Source organism: Numenius arquata, chromosome 2 (assembly GCF_964106895.1).
Source record: "Numenius arquata chromosome 2, bNumArq3.hap1.1, whole genome shotgun sequence".
NCBI classification, from domain to species: domain Eukaryota; kingdom Metazoa; phylum Chordata; class Aves; order Charadriiformes; family Scolopacidae; genus Numenius; species Numenius arquata.
The window spans coordinates 112,082,715-112,098,814 of record NC_133577.1 but is presented as its reverse complement, the minus strand read 5'-3'; the positions used below and the strand labels follow the sequence as shown (position 1 = coordinate 112,098,814).

Here is a 16,100-nt window from a genome sequence, read left to right as displayed (position 1 = left end):
GAAATCTATCCGACTAATCTCTGTAATTATGAGAGTCCGTTATGAGCAACTGGTCTCTGCAAGCGTAGCGTAACTAGAACACCTACCCCACAGAGGGCTCAGTGAGGAGGATACTGAAAGCCACATCGGGCAAGAAAACCATCAGGTTCTTGAAGTAGCGCCTCTGGAACAGCTCAGTCATGGGGTAAGAAAAGGGGCACTACAGCAAAATCCCAGGGGCTAAATTCAGGACAAAATTAACAGTTGAGAAAGAAATTTTATTTCAAGCTTCTAAGGGGGTATTACAAACAATAGAGAATAAAAACATTAAAAACTATTTAAAAAGTAATTGTCCCTTTAAAATAAAGATTCAAGCAGGTTTAACAATGAAGTATGCTATTCAATGAAGTTTTAAAAAAAGATTTAAAAAGTATTGGTTTTGCTGTATTTGCTAATCCTTTATAAAAAAGCTGGGCATAAATACTTCGTGCATTCATATGCATTATTTGGTGTTTCATATTATATAGCTTGGTACAGTATTTAAGATATCACTGCAAAAGAGTTCAAACACAGTGCATTTATAAATAATGGAGTCATTATAAATCACATTGCAAACATACCTTGCCATTTTCATTGTTACAAATTCGGTATCTCAGTGAAGGTAGGAATAAAGTAGCTACAACAATCAATATCTTGACTTTATTTTTTTTCTTTTTAATATAAAAATGCAGTTCTGGAAACCCACCCTCCTTCTTCCCCCTGCCCAAACATAATGCTTTACTTCTTAAAAATAAAAATAAAGTACTAATTCTATATACATCACATGTACCATACAAAAATGTATCCAAAGTTTCTATTGCTACCAAAGTGTTCTAAATTAAAAGTTACATAAATCCCCTCATTGGAACCAAAAGATTACAAGTTACAAAAAAATCAAATTACACACAAACCATCAAGTTATTTTATACAATTTCCAATACATTTTTCTCCCAAAGCAAGTTGTCTTCTCATGTGCCTGTATAAAAATGCATATCAATATATTTGTCAATTTTATTTTTCATTATAAAGCAAATTAATACATTTTCTACAATAAATAAAACACAGGGAGGCACACATATCAACAAGATTAAAATCAATGGGAGATAAATGGGATATGGTTTTGAAAGAAATAATGTGCTTGCAGGCTTTAAGCCAGGTTTGTTTAAAACAAAAACAATCTTAAGTTATTTTGGGCAACAATGGAGTGTTTTTGGTGATTTGCAAGTGATGTACATAGTATATCTTTTTTTTCTTGATGTCTTTCTCACAAAGTACCCTCCAAAATAATGCAACTTCCTTTCTTAAAATACATATTTGTAATTGTAAATTTACATCAATCTTAAATATGTGGTACTTTGTGCAAAGAGCAAGGATTTACACAAACATTCAGAAGTCTTTTTCAGAAGCTACAGACCAAGGAAGAAATGATAACAAGCAGCACCATACTGTATATGATTTAGGCAAACATATATCTGATGCCATTTTGATATTAGGCTTTAAGATCCACTAAACACCTTAAGCTGGAAGATGGTGCTTAGGTAATTTAACCTCAGAAAGAAAGAAAGAAAAAAAAAAGTAAAAAGCATGGAAACAAAAAACAACTCCCTCCCCAGCAAAATTATAAAAGGAATTAAAGAGCTACTTCTAAAATCAGAATAAGTTAAGTGTTGAATATACATTTATGTACAATTATGAACACTATGAACAAGACATTTTAACAGGTTTAGTGGAAAATCCTCCAAACTACAACACGATAAAATCATTAATCAATATGGCAATGGTGATTTAGAAGAATTGCTCAACTATTTCAAGTTTGCAGAACTCAGCCACTGAATCAACAATTAAGGGGTTGTATCTTCAATACATTCTTTTAGACAAAGAGGTTCATTAGTAGAGTTCAAGTCCGTGTGGTATTTTTCATGCCTCGGTAGAATCCGTGTTAGTCAATATCACTGAAGTCACTGACTGGTTCTCCATGGACTCGACTCAGGTGATTCATAGCACGATCAAAAGCAATTCTTACTGCTTTTCGTATGCTTGAGTTACGCCCTTCCATCATTTTTAACTTGTCTATGGTCTCATCTATCCCAAGGGGAACCATTTTGGATTTGGGAAGCCACTGCCTGTAAGGAAGAGTAAAATAGGTATGTAAAATACAGAATAAAATCAAGAAGTTTGTCCAGAAATGTCAGGGTTGATATATTGTGTTTCTCATACCGCAGATCAGATTTACCACCTTAAATAAGTGATAAAATGCCTTTTAAGATAGTACTTACTTGCCTTAAATATTTAAAATAATTCTTAAAATAAGAAAGACTCTTCCACAAAACAAAGAATACATTCCAATTCAATGCTAATTATTTAATGATTAAGTATCAACTCAAAAAAATTAGCTGAAATACTGACACAATTTAGTTTACGAATAGGCAGCAGCAACTAACTATGAGCATGACTCAAGATTTACTTGACACAGTATCGTTCCTCTTCATTCTTTCACTGCCATTATTACAAGGAATTTGCAGATGATGAATTTTTGCCTTACATTTAAGATCTCAATTTGGTCTTTATGAGGAAAACTAAACTGTCAAGGAAGTTCTGCTTAGTATGCTTTTATCCTGCAGTATTAAACCCCACTAAATCTGCATTCAGAGTACTTTTCCATTCTAAGCTCCATGAATATCATTAAATGCTGGGCATAGAGAAGCAATAATGAAAAAAGCTCTACACCCCATTTTTCTAGTTAAAGGAACAGCATTCTAAATATTTATTTTTAAAAGTATGAAGTAAATTTACTTCGCTTCCATAAACGTTTATCTTAATCCTGTTTTCTTAAGTTAGAGGTATTACGGAAAACAAAAAACCCACCACACTAATGAATATCTATTGAAGTATGTTACTGTAGTCTGCAATCTCAACCCTGCAAACGGGCCAGTAAAGCCTGATACAAAACATTTTCTTCAAAGATTTTTTTTTTTTAACAGAATAAAATTTCCTCTTGAAACATTATTTTTTATTAAAGCACTCTAAACTACAACTCCATTGTATTGAGCACAGACACTGAAACAACAACAAAAAAAATGTAAAGAGATGTGAGAACTTGACAGAAAAACAGTACAAGGACAAAGACAGAACAATAAAGAATAATAATGTCAGTGACCAGCATGATAAGCAGCAGTTTAACTATAATGTTTCAGTACAGATCAAAGGGAAGTTTTAAGACGGTATTTTTAACAGAAAGCTTGCCAAGTCCTCCAGATGCAAGTGGTGAAGGAGGAGAAACAAATATGCCTATTTGAAAAGGGAATCCATAGGTGACGGAAGCTGGTATCACAGACTGGAGATTACATACACCCTGCAAGTCAATGAAAATCACAGACATGGGTTCAGGAGTAAAAGAGACAAAAGCGAGTTCGAGTGATGAGTGCCAAAATGGCCAAAACAATCAGATAAAAGAACCATTACCAAAAAAAGCTGGAGGGCAGAGGGAAGGAGGGGAAAGGGACTGGAAAAATATTTAGCCTTTTCTGTCCGTCTATACAGAGTATCCATTAGAGACAGCTTTGCATAGTATTGGCAAGATTTAGGACCACCTTCGTATCGCAATGAATCAGAAAGCTACAGAACACTCCCAAGATCAAGAAGCAAATCACAGCAATTAGTAAGGAAGTGGCTAGAGAGAGCGTGTGATACCAAGGAGACAAAAAAAGAGAAACAGAACAAAATGCTTTTAAATTTGGATGTTCTCCATGAACAAAGGCAGAAGAATGCAGGATCTAATGGAATCCTGCACAACTGAACGAAGATGATCATGAAGAAGTACCAATTCATTAAGAAAAGAATTGAAAAACAGAGAGAGCAAGCCAAAGAATCTTGATTATGCCAAAGGATCTACAGGGACAGAAAAGCAAATGCAAGTTCTAAATTTCAGGCAAGAAGTTATTTAGGTGATAGTGCACTGGGATGGAAAGAGTGAGCAGAATGGCAGCATTTCTAGACATTTAATCAGCTACAGAGGAAAATGGTATCCGAAAGTGTAAACAACTTTAAAAGTAAAATTGAGATATAAAAAAATTTAAAGCTAGCTTGACCTGTATGGAAACCCAGAGAGGAGAGGAATTAAGAGAATTAAGAACACAGGAAAGAAATACATAACTTGAAGGAAAGAGGAAAGAGAGGTGATGAAAAGCTTCGTATCTGGCAAAAAAAAACAAAAACAAAAAAACAACAAACTCAACCAACCAACCAAAAATACACACACACACAAAAAGGGCTAGTGGAAGGGGAAGAAAATGTTTTATTGTGAGAGTTTTTCCTTCAGGCTCCACACAGCATATTGCTGATATTGAAAGAAATGGAAAAAAGGAAGGTTTCACAAAAAAAATTTAGAAAGGGCTAAGAACTACAAATGAGAGTGTTAATAAAGCATTTAACTAGAGAGGTTAAAAATTCAAAGAAAACGCACTTGAGCAGACTGAGGGGAAAAAAAGTGGTGTCATTTGGAAAGCAATAAGGAAGGCTGATACAGATAAATACTTAAGAATCTTACCTTTAAAAAAATCAGTTTAGCCAAAGAAGCAATTTTGTCAGGTTAAAAGATAAAACCAGCTTGTAAATCAAACCAAAAGACTATTATTTTCTTTCAAACTGACCATAAAAAAAAGTATCTTTCAGTGATGATACATCCTTGTTCAAGAATAGACTCAAATATGAAATTTTAACATTATAGTTGATACTTCCATAGGAAAAATATCAAAGGAAAGATAATGTTATAATTTTCTTTTAGACTAAAGTTACTTAAAACTTTAAGTCATTGCATCAAAGAATACATTTCAATAACATACCAACTTCTTTTATTGTCAAAAAATAGTACTAAGAATAGTTTCTCGTCTGATTTGGTCTGCATTTGTTCTCCAATTTTCAGTACATCCAGAGGTGGCACTGGTATAGTAACACCGTTGTGATGGCCAGCAACACGAGGCATCTTAGGGTCAATAATCTACAGAAGAGAAGAAAGGACAGTTCCTATTTTTTTAACTCCATCAGTTATTTTAAGGAGGTATTACAAATAAAGTTAATGGGCAAAGAATCATAACCTAAACAGCCACTGTATATAAACTGACTTTGTGTTACACACTTAACACAACTTCTTGACAGAAGCTGAAGAGGCAGAGTGGGGACACAGTGGTAAATTACACTGGAAAAACTACCCCTAGAGCATTTTTTCACCCGTATCAGTTCTTAAAGTCACATTTGAATTTCACTTCGCACAACTTTGCAGCCTGACAAGCAGGTTTCAGAATGAGAAAGTTGACCCAGGATTTCCAAAAGCAACCAGTCATAATGGGCCTCAAATTTTGCATTTTGAATTTCAGATACCTTGAAGAAACAACCTGTGTTAAGGTATAAATATTTGCTTCTGCAAAATACAAGCCTCACACTCAAAATCTGAAGCAAAACATTCCTTAAACAAGCAAAAAAACCCAAATCGGAAAAAAAAATGATCAGAATTCACTTTCAAATATCTTCCATTTCTAATTTAATAACCTGGTTTTCAGTAACACATGCAATTACAGTCAAAAACTCTTTCTAAACAAAGGCTGGGGGAGCAGGAAGATGCTGGAAACATTAAACTAATCAGGCTGATGGAAAAACTCCTTTGTAGGCAGATCACAGCACTATCAAGTGCTCAGCATCCACCAAGGAGGTGTTATGTCACTCCATGCCTGTTCCACCCATCTCCTACACTACAAACTGTTGTTTTTCTGGCACCAATCTCAATCCACAGTAAACTGATTACGGGAACTAAATCAACAGAAAATTATCACTGTGGGGAGCCTGTAGAAATTATGAGAACTTTCTTTTCTTGACTGAGGTTTAACTCCTCAATCAACTCATCACATACTCGGAGAAACAGCAGTGATGACAAAGTAGTGGGCAGAAAAGGAGCCCATTGGTCAAGATCATCTTAAATCTAACACTAAAGTGCTAACACCATTCAAGAGACAATCAAATAATCGAATTTTCAGCATCTGACCCAAGATTGTTCAGGTCACCCACTGAGAGCACTTAAACTCAAGTGCTCTGAATCTCACCTCCACAGGTTTTAATGTCATTTCCTGATCTCCTCAACACACATATATTAAAACAGTCTATTATATAAATCAAGGCATAGTGTATGGAACTGTTTCTATAACCCCAAACACAACACTTTATCAACAACATTTTTCTCTGCACACTTTGATTTAAGTAGAACTATGTATTTTTCCTAAAATAAGGGCACAACAGCTTTAAGTTTTCCATACATCATTCACAACTGGATACAATTATCCAGTTTATTTCGACCTTACCAAGTTTTTTTGTTTCTTTAGTGAACTACAGAATCACAGTATTGTTATACTCATTTTAAACCAGAAAATATTCTATAGTTCAAACAGTAACAAGATGTCTTTGACATGCTTATTCAGTTGATTCTTTAAACAATATTACATATTGCAGAAACAAAGACTACTGAGACAGGTATTACACATCTCAAAGATAGGTAGGGTAGTAGAGATTATTGACTCAGTATCTGATATTCTGATAATTTTACAAACAGGATGCATGGTAAACAGGGCAGAATAATCCACTTTTATTCAACCTGAATGGGAATTTATCAGTTACCTTAAGTTCATGCACCAATATTCTCAGACCAGAAACAGTATCACTAAGGTACTGGTGGGAAGCTGTGTACTTACCAGAGCTGGGTAAGAGGGATATCCACTGCATTTGGCCCATACTACTTTTAGAGGCTCAAGAACAGATGTTGCAGCATCAGTTGATATCCACATACTGCTATGCCCAACTTCTAAGAACAAATAATAATTAAATATAAAATTAATGTTAAAGAATGAAAACTCAGACAAATCTTCTGTAGTTGCTTCCTCATCAGTATGTCATGAACATTAGAATCTAAATACCAATACCACCTTCCATGCACACAGCAACAAAAAGTAGGTAATGTTCATGACAGCTCTTCAAATGATGCTAGTACTTTAATCCAAGCCTACAGATAAAGAACAAGTTTTTAGACACTTCTAGAAAGAAGCATATCTTAAAACACCTTAATTCTAATAACTCTTTCCCTTTGAAGAAGATCAAATGAAAACATAAAATTATAGTACTCCAAATAAGCAGTCTTTTGAAACGATGACAACAATCTTGTCAGAGAGGTAATGGTATTGAAGATGCAAGTTGCATGGATGTTTGTAAAGTGTTGGATATAACATAGTAGGATTAGCACCTGGTAATTAATTTACAACGCTTGTCTGGTACACCTTTCTATTCTTATGCATAAGTTCTAACCTGCATTTTGATTTCTGTCTATTTATTTATTTTTGATCAGCCCTCTTGGTCTCTCTGCCCAGCTCTTTCCTTCAGCAAAGTTTAAAAACACCAACAGGGTTCAATGAAGCAGCTGCAATAGTGGTTTTTTCCTTCTCAGGAGGCAGCATAACAGAAAACTGAGTTTATGTTACTGCTCGCTTCTGCCAGAATCCTCCGTTTTCTTCTCTCTTGCTCACCATGGGATTGAAACATGAGACACATTTAAGCCTTTCAATCAACCAGAACTGCAACTGGCCCCCTAGACACACGGGGACATGGTCAAGAGACTGGGCAGAAGACAGTGAGTTATCCCCTCAAGATGGAACTCGGGGTAGAAAAAGTAGGAAGAAGGTAATGAAAGTTCACAGGCTGTAAAGATGAGGAGGCACTTGGATGGGGAAACGTGGCACGAAAATACAGTTCAGAGGTTGCAGATGCACTTTCTTCTAGCAATAAGGCAATGCAAGTAGCTCTCTACTTGCCTAAATACAATTTATTCTTCAGTTCTCCCAAATCTGCTCCCATTTAAAATGGGCAATGCTTATTTGTAATTAAATGTAGTGTGCAGATATACGTTTCATCTCAATATCACAAGTAGTACTGGAAAAAAGTTGTTTCAAACCTTCTAAGAGTAGAAATAGCAAGGAAAAAGTGTTTAAGGTGAACACACAAAAAAAATAAAAAGACGTCAATCATACTTCACGATACATTCTAGGTCAATTTTCAGCTGTAGGCTATTCATTCAACTTTAATTTATTTTTAATCTATAATGGTATCAATATTTCATTGGGAAGTCTTAGCTTTAGATATTCACAACTATGTAACATCAGTTATTAAAATGTACTAGTTCCTAATAACTTGCCATCACAACATAATGAAGACACTGGATGTTTCTGAAGCTAAAAGTTGTTACAGGTTCTATTATAGGGGTGGGTAACATACGAGAAAGAGAAAAAAATACAGTTTTTCCAGTGTCTTTAAGATCTCAAGTCTAAAGAAAACATCTTTGCCACCAATCCCATCAGACTTTACAGGGGAGATCTTTAATCACTGGATTCCATTATACAAAACCATGAAAATTATTTAAGTGTTATTTACACTTTTTCTTACTGAACTACATAACCTTGGAAAAACAGTTACTAAATCTATTTACTGGTTTATTTATTTGTTCCTTTCTGTATATTTTTAGAGAAGTCATTTTAGGACATTTTTCACGTTCTCATGAAAAGCCACAATAATATTCCTCAGATTTATAAATATATAATACACACAAATACAATACACACAGGCAGTCTTATACTTCTAAGAGTATAGCTGAATACATAAAATATTGGACATTATAGAAAGACGTGTTAAATCCAGATGAACCATTTTGGCAGTATCTCAAAACAATCAAAGCAATTGCTAACACAACAGAAAAAGCAATTTGGGCAGCTTCTTTATTTCTCTGCTCCATTAACACCAGTATATTAAGTATCCATGTCAGTTATAGAGTAATGAAAGTTTCGATTAATGTATCCTTCATACACAGACCATTTTGAAAAATATATACAGAACTGCATCTGGTAGAAAGAACAGGACAAGTCACCTTCTTCAGGGCAGCTAACAGGAAAGAAAAGAAACCTGTAATATTCTCAAGCTGCAGAGTTGATACGAAACAGAGCAAATGATATTTTAATGCACAGTAGAAGGCCATACACAATCTCACAGAATGCACACACCCAGACTCCCTCAGAGGCTTCTCAGGCATAGACACAGTAGGGAAGAGTCTCAGAATTTTTCCTAGTCAAAATTTACTCCATGTGCTGGTGGCAGGTTAATACACTAGCACATATAGTTAGTACTTTTCTTTTACAACATAAAAACCCCCCTTTATTTCCTCAAGCTATGAGAGATAATGAATATCAAGTTTGCAGTCAGGACAACGTACTGCTTAAGATTTTAAATAACATTACTCTTACTAGCTGAAAATCAACAGTAACAAAATACCACAAACCAGACTTAAGATTCTACATAGTTTAGGGTAAAGATAAGGATATCTCATTATACTTTTCCTCCCCATACAGACTTTTTACTTCTTACAGTATTTTAAAAACACTAGTTGTTTTCTTCAGCATCACTCTCACAATAAAGTTAATGTGTTTCATTTTTTGTGGGAAGTTGAGCAAAACACCCATTAGGTGCCAGTGTCACAATCCTCAAAACTTCAAGGTGCTTCTGTCTTCAAAATCAGAACCAAGAACTTCAAACCCAGTATCTGCACACCTTTCAATATGGAATGTGAGCTCTTCATAGGCTAATTTTATTTTAAACATGAAACTTCAGCCACAAACAGAAAAGTAATTTTCCTGACAGATGATCAGACTAACAGTGCGTAGTGTTGTTTTGTTTTGTTTTTATTTTAATTATTTACATAGAGGAAACTTTGATTTTAATACCTAAATCTGCAGACAAATCCACTGACACTGAGCATATTGAAGCTCCAAAACTACTGCCACCCAAGAGGTAGCTGTGGTGTCAGCAGCTTAGATGGATGATTCTTTAGCACAAATGATAAATTGAGATTTTCCTTTTACTATGTAACTCTTGGACAAAGCGTTCCCTCTGCTGTCACTACTACCTATTGAAATTAAAAGACCACGCAGAGGGGAAAGCTATTTTAGCCTAACGCAGCAAATGTTCCCCTACAACCTGCCCCCTGCCCACTCTTGCTCAAGAGTCTGGTGTGACTGAAAAGAAAGACACTGCTGGAAAAAATACCATTGCTAAGATTCACTGAGGAAAAAAAATAGTCTGACAAGAAGGTAGAGCAAATGATTAGGCAAGTATGGAGAGAAAGAACTGAAAACTGGGACAAAAAGCACAAGAGAGCCTGGGAACAGGAGAACTAGACAAGAACCTCAGATCAAGGAACAAGAAATAGCCAGGCAAAAGAATCAGGCAAGGTTCAGGAGGGACAGGCAGAAGAACACGTTGCCACTTTGGCACAGCAACTTCCTGACCCTGTAAAGGAATCCAAGACCTATAAACTTCAGCACATGTCTGTATACAGCAGCTGTCAATGAAAACCACTCATAGCGCATTGTCTGTTCATCTTTCAGTACTCTTGCACATCAAGGACAACAAGCTATTACATACAGATAATTCTATTCGAAAATCAAAGCCCTATTAAGCCTACATGTCCAAGCCCCAAAAGCTCGGCAGAATTCCGAGTAATTTTTGAAACTTTAATTAATCCTCTGTATTTATATCTGAACATAATCTTCATATTCCAGTACAGAACATATTTTTCCATAATACCTTAACTTGTCCAGTACACAGAGTGGACCTGGTTCTAGGGCGTACCTCAGCCTCACGAGTTAAAACCACGGAATGTGGCAGCAGCATTACAGAGCAGAGCACGCCCGGATGCGCACCCTTGGCTTTGTGATTTCAGTAGCACTCCTGTAACGCTGTTTGCGTCTGAACTAACATATGCCAGTGTGCGTGCATTACAATGATTACAGCCGTTAATCAATGCAAAACTGCACCCCGTCATAATTGCAGTATTACAACACTCCATACCGTAGGTTCTGAGATAGCATCTTGTAAATAGAAACAAGATATTCCTTGGACATAAAGACAGCATGACTGTAAGAACTGTGTGTGCTTCTAAAGCATATATACTCTAACAGAACTGTTTGAGACATTTTTACAAGAATGAACAACGCTTTATTTTAGTTTCTTTGTAAGATCCAGAATTTTACTAAAAGAAGTAAATAATGGTAAAGTTCCAGTTATGCACACAGTGTACAGCAAGAGATTTCACTTCACTCCTACTCATTCCCTTTTCTTGACCTGCTGAGGTAACAGGGTGCAGAAGGCAGCCAAAAGAGCTCAATTAGACAGAATATATATGGTAATACATAAAATAATGCTGTTAAATGCCATTTGCTCCTCTTTTTAGGCAGCTGTAGAATGTATCTGAGAACAGAGACAGAATTAAGAGAGATCAAGGAGACTTCTGAAAAAACAGGTACAGGAATTCTAAGTGGAAAGTGTTAAATATAAGACTACCCAGGACGGAGTAAGAAAAGCAAATGGAAAAGGTTAGGTCCTGTATAAGAGGTTGCCACACAGATAATAGATACTAAATCTGAGAGTAATGAAGCAGTAGCTGAAAACAGATTAGCTGCAAGAAAGAAAAACAAAAGGGATCATATAGGGAGGAAAGAACAGACTAAGGCAAACAAAAAGTCAGATAGAAGCACTACAAAGACATCAAAGTCCTAGACAAGGAACACCCAGGATCGGGGGAGAAGAGTTCCAAGGTCAGAAACTAAAGGCAGGCCTGTAGAAACTGTAAGGCTAATGCCTAACTTCAGCGTGGGAGCGCTGCATTACACACACACAGTTCTACTTGTGGAAGAGATGACCTACTTAAATCTTGTAATCCAATTACAATTTTGAAATGGATGGAAAACTTATCACCAGAACATAGTTACTTCCCTAAGATTTGGTAACTTCTTATCCATTCCTAGAAATTTCCACTTCTTTCCAATTTCAAATTTTTCCTGAATCAAAGCAGACCACAAGCATGAGAGGAAAGGAAAATAGTGACAGAACCACAAGTAATACTTCAGGCCAAGTTTTGCTTGTATTACTAGAGTAGCTTGATCACTTCAAATACCACTTCTTAAAAAAACAGGATCAGGTACTATTCTTTTCTCTTCAAAGTCTTTGAAGAGTCAAAAGCAGAAACGAGTCGATTCTGCAATGCTATCAACACCACTTTAAGAACGCTTAGTTGTATTACAGCAGAGAAAATAAGAATGTTAGAATCTGTTGAATAAATGGACAAAATTATAGTTATACAATATTATTAAGAATAGAATAGAATTATTTATCGTTACCAGCTGCAATTCTTGCTGCTTTGGCATAGTTTCCATTTTCAATGCATGATATCAATTCACTACGGTCTTCCAGTGTGTGTCTCCGTATAAGTGCTGGTTTACCTTTACCACACTTCGGTAGGCTGAAACTTTGAAAGTATTAATATTAAAACCATTACTTGATAATTAACATTGTTTAGTATAAATCAAGACTTTGAAAAAGAATTTAAAATTCATCATTACACAGTAAAATCAGAGCGGCAAGCTCTAACAAAATTTTATGTAACAGAACCAAAACAACAACATAAAAGCTAAAATCCCAGATTATTTTCATGCAGAGAACTGCCTGGTTATCAGCAAAAGACAAACAGTACACAACTGCACCTTAACTGCCGTACAGGTTATACATGCACAAATGAGAACCTGCTTTGTCTCTAGTGTTACACTGGATACTGGCCAAATGGAAACACATTCCATCTGCTGCAACAGTTCCACTACATAGGAAACACAATTATTTTCTCTTTCGGTTTTCACTTCAAAATCAAGTTTTTTAACTGTGGAATGTCAATACACAAAATGGGAAATTTGTTCTCTGCACACTTGAGTTTTCTTTAAGAGATCAAAGAATCTGAACAGCAATTATTCTAGATCAAATGCTCAATATATCACATTTACAAGCGATGCGATATTTAATATCTTTACCCTGTTTGACATGAGTGCATTAACACCATTCCCTTAAACAGTTTAATACCAATCTTGAACATGTGAATAAAGGCACCACGACCTCCTTTTTTTTTTTTTTTTAAAAATCAGATTTACTCTATACGCCTGTATGCCCCGTTCTCATAGCCTAGGACTGGAGACAGCTACCTTTTACCCCAGAGATTTGTGTGCTTTTGGAAGACGTGCACCATGGAAAACAGAGAAATATTTATCAGCGGTGGCATAGGTGACCATTCTGACAGTCCTACCTTTAACAACAGACTTCACAAAGAGGTGGTCAGTAGCTGATATTGTGGGCACTACCACCACTGTAGTAACTAGCCAGTAATCCAAATCACAGACTGATTTTTTACATACAGTTCCACAGCTACTAAATTTACCTTCTCCATGTACAGGACTCTGCTTTGGAAATGACTTCTCTCCTCCCCTCACCAAGATAAACACACCCGTTTTTAGTATTGAGAATTAAGGAAGGTAATTCAAACAAGACACTATACACACAAACATGTATATGTATCTATACAGAGCAAGAGAAGCAGAGTCAAATATGAAGTGTAACTACCTGGATCTACAATACCCTGAAATCAACAAATGAATGCTAGCAATCCTGAAAGTGTCTCAGATTTGACACACAGCTGAAAAAACTGAAGTTTATACAGTTTATATAAACTGAAGTTTATACTGAAGTTTAAAACTTTTGCAATCCTCTGATGTGGGTCATGAACAGTACAGAAAACTGATATATTCAATCTCAAATTTGTATTTCTGATTTACAGCTTTACCTTGAGTTACACAAAAGACTGTTACTAGATGAAATACTAGATTCTGATGCACAGCGGCGACGAGGTTCAACTTTTCTTCCCGGAGTATCATCTAATGTTCTCTCTTTACTTCCATCTCCAAAACCATTTGACAGACCTACAGCATAACACATAAATAAACTGCATCAAACTGAAAACCACACCATTTCCATTAACAGCATTTTATATTCACACATTACATCATTATTGTTCTGTACTTGAAGTACTTTGATGTAATGAAAAAGAGAATATGAACATTAACTAAAAATTTCATTTCAAAACACAGTATTATAAATAGGAAGTTCCTGTAGTCCCAATTTTAAAGACATGATAGAAATTTAGGTAACATGAAAATAAGTGAAGATTATAATATGGGAAATGCCAAATGCAGTATCAAATCAGTCTCTGTATGTTATGTTTCCAACTAGTAAGACAGTCAGGCCGCAGAAGCTGGGTACAAAAAAGACACCAAGAAAAAAAAACCCAAATCCCCACGTTACAAACCAGGCAGATTTACCAGGTCAACACAAGACTCATTGGAATATAATGTTACAAACTAGAAGTCAAGAAATACCGAAAATCCTTTTCAAACACTGGAAGTAAAGAGTGGTAGGGATTCCCTCCTGATGCTACCTAATTCTTCCTGACAATCTTTCCATTTCAGTAAACTCAGATTAACATAATTGTGTCTGTTCTCTGAGACCAACAAGCAATAATATGCACATTACTATTTTTTACTATCCTTCCCCTAGCCCAAGTTTATATACGTCCAAAGATATATTTTAATTTCATAATTGTAATGAAACCAGAACAGAAGGCTTTTATTTTACAAGCTACTGATTGATGGGCTGCTACCAATCCTGCTTTGGGTTTGCTAATTCACAAACAGTATAGTTCTTATTAAAGCATTTCCATATTTGATTAGAGACAAATGAAGATGTTTAAGATAGTGTTCTGAAGACTTTACCAAGGCAGGGTGGCGGGGCAGGGGAGGAAATTAGGGCTAAAAAAAGAAAGAATCCAACACAGACTCCAGAGTATCAACAGAAATGAACTGGCTAAAGACAACGGTACCAGCCTGCAATCAGCTACTGCAAGCTATAGGCTGCAAAGACAACAGAATTTTAACACGAATTCAATTCTGAGCACGCTTATTTTCTTACAATAAATTAATGTTTTTACATCAGGCATAAGACCAGCATGCTTCTCATAATGCAAGAAAGAGCCACCCATCCCAGCCGTTCTATTAGCAGAGTCTTAAAGGTTCACCATGATCTTTGTTCATTCAGATGTAGTCAAATAAGCTCATGCAACTTCACATGCCTCTCCATAGAGCATTATGCTGTGAGACCATTATGGCAGAACTCCATTTATTAAATTCTAATTCTTCCAGTCTGTTTGCTACAAAGACCTCTGCGAAGAAGGCTGACAACTAAGGAACTTGAGCTCAGCAAGTTACTTTGTATGATCCAGTTCTATTTTAATTCATTTCCATACAGTGATTTAAGGGACTTCCCCTTTTGCCCCCAGGAGACCTTCCATTCGAATTATCAACACAATTTTAGATTTTTATGAGAAAAGGGAGAATTTATTCAATGGTCGGAAAGATTTACTACAGATAAGCATTCTCTTTCATTGTCATTTAGTTGACATAGTAGAACATTTATTTAACAGCGTCTGTTTTGTAACTCCTATATTCGCCTTTGATTTCCTATACAAGGAAAGAAAATGATAAAGGTACCATTGTCTTGCACTGAACCACATGATATTGATTAATCTTTTTCTCATTCTCCGCAAGTCAGTACAAATAGCTGAAGATTAAGTAGTTCAGTCCTAGACTATGCCTAAAGACCTGTCAAAGCAGAGCATGCTTTATGAGAAAGCTTAAATTCTCTTATAAACTGTCACAGCACACTTCACATAGCATCTGAAATGAAAAGCTGAGAAAACATTCTGCAAAGATAAAAAGGAGATCTCTTAGGTCTCTGCAAATAATTATTTTTTATTCTAAGATATCCTGTCAGCCCTATTTTTCAAGTGAGGTGTAGAAACAGTTTTGTTTTCATCCTGCCACAAGCTAGAGACACATTACTCAAGTTATCATTCAGGCTTCTAATATATATATATCAGCTATCAGCAGCAACAAGGTAGATCACAGATTAAATTTTTAATTTAAAGACAGATTGAGTAAATACTGCTACTGGAACCAGAGTACAGTTGACGTTCCCAGTGGACTGAGACAGTGGAAGGATATATCTGTTTACTCTTGTAAGAGTATGTATAAAATGTTCAATCATATGTATGCCAAATATGACTTGGCTACATA

At 35.6% G+C, this 16,100-nt stretch overlaps 1 protein-coding gene across 1 annotated transcript in view; it reads right to left on the bottom strand.

The window, feature by feature from the left end:
- Positions 1–244: 244 nt before the first annotated feature.
- The window catches only part of BRD1 (bromodomain containing 1), a 64,608-nt gene continuing 48,752 nt past the window's right edge, over positions 245–16,100 (bottom strand). The window contains exons 9-13 of the mRNA XM_074144649.1: positions 13,757–13,892; positions 12,273–12,400; positions 6,753–6,862; positions 4,860–5,014; positions 245–2,141 (exon numbers count right to left, since the gene is read on the bottom strand). Of these exons, the coding sequence (XP_074000750.1) occupies positions 1,958–2,141; positions 4,860–5,014; positions 6,753–6,862; positions 12,273–12,400; positions 13,757–13,892 (713 nt within the window). The 3' untranslated portion in view covers positions 245–1,957. The remainder of the gene's footprint in view (positions 2,142–4,859; positions 5,015–6,752; positions 6,863–12,272; positions 12,401–13,756; positions 13,893–16,100) is intronic.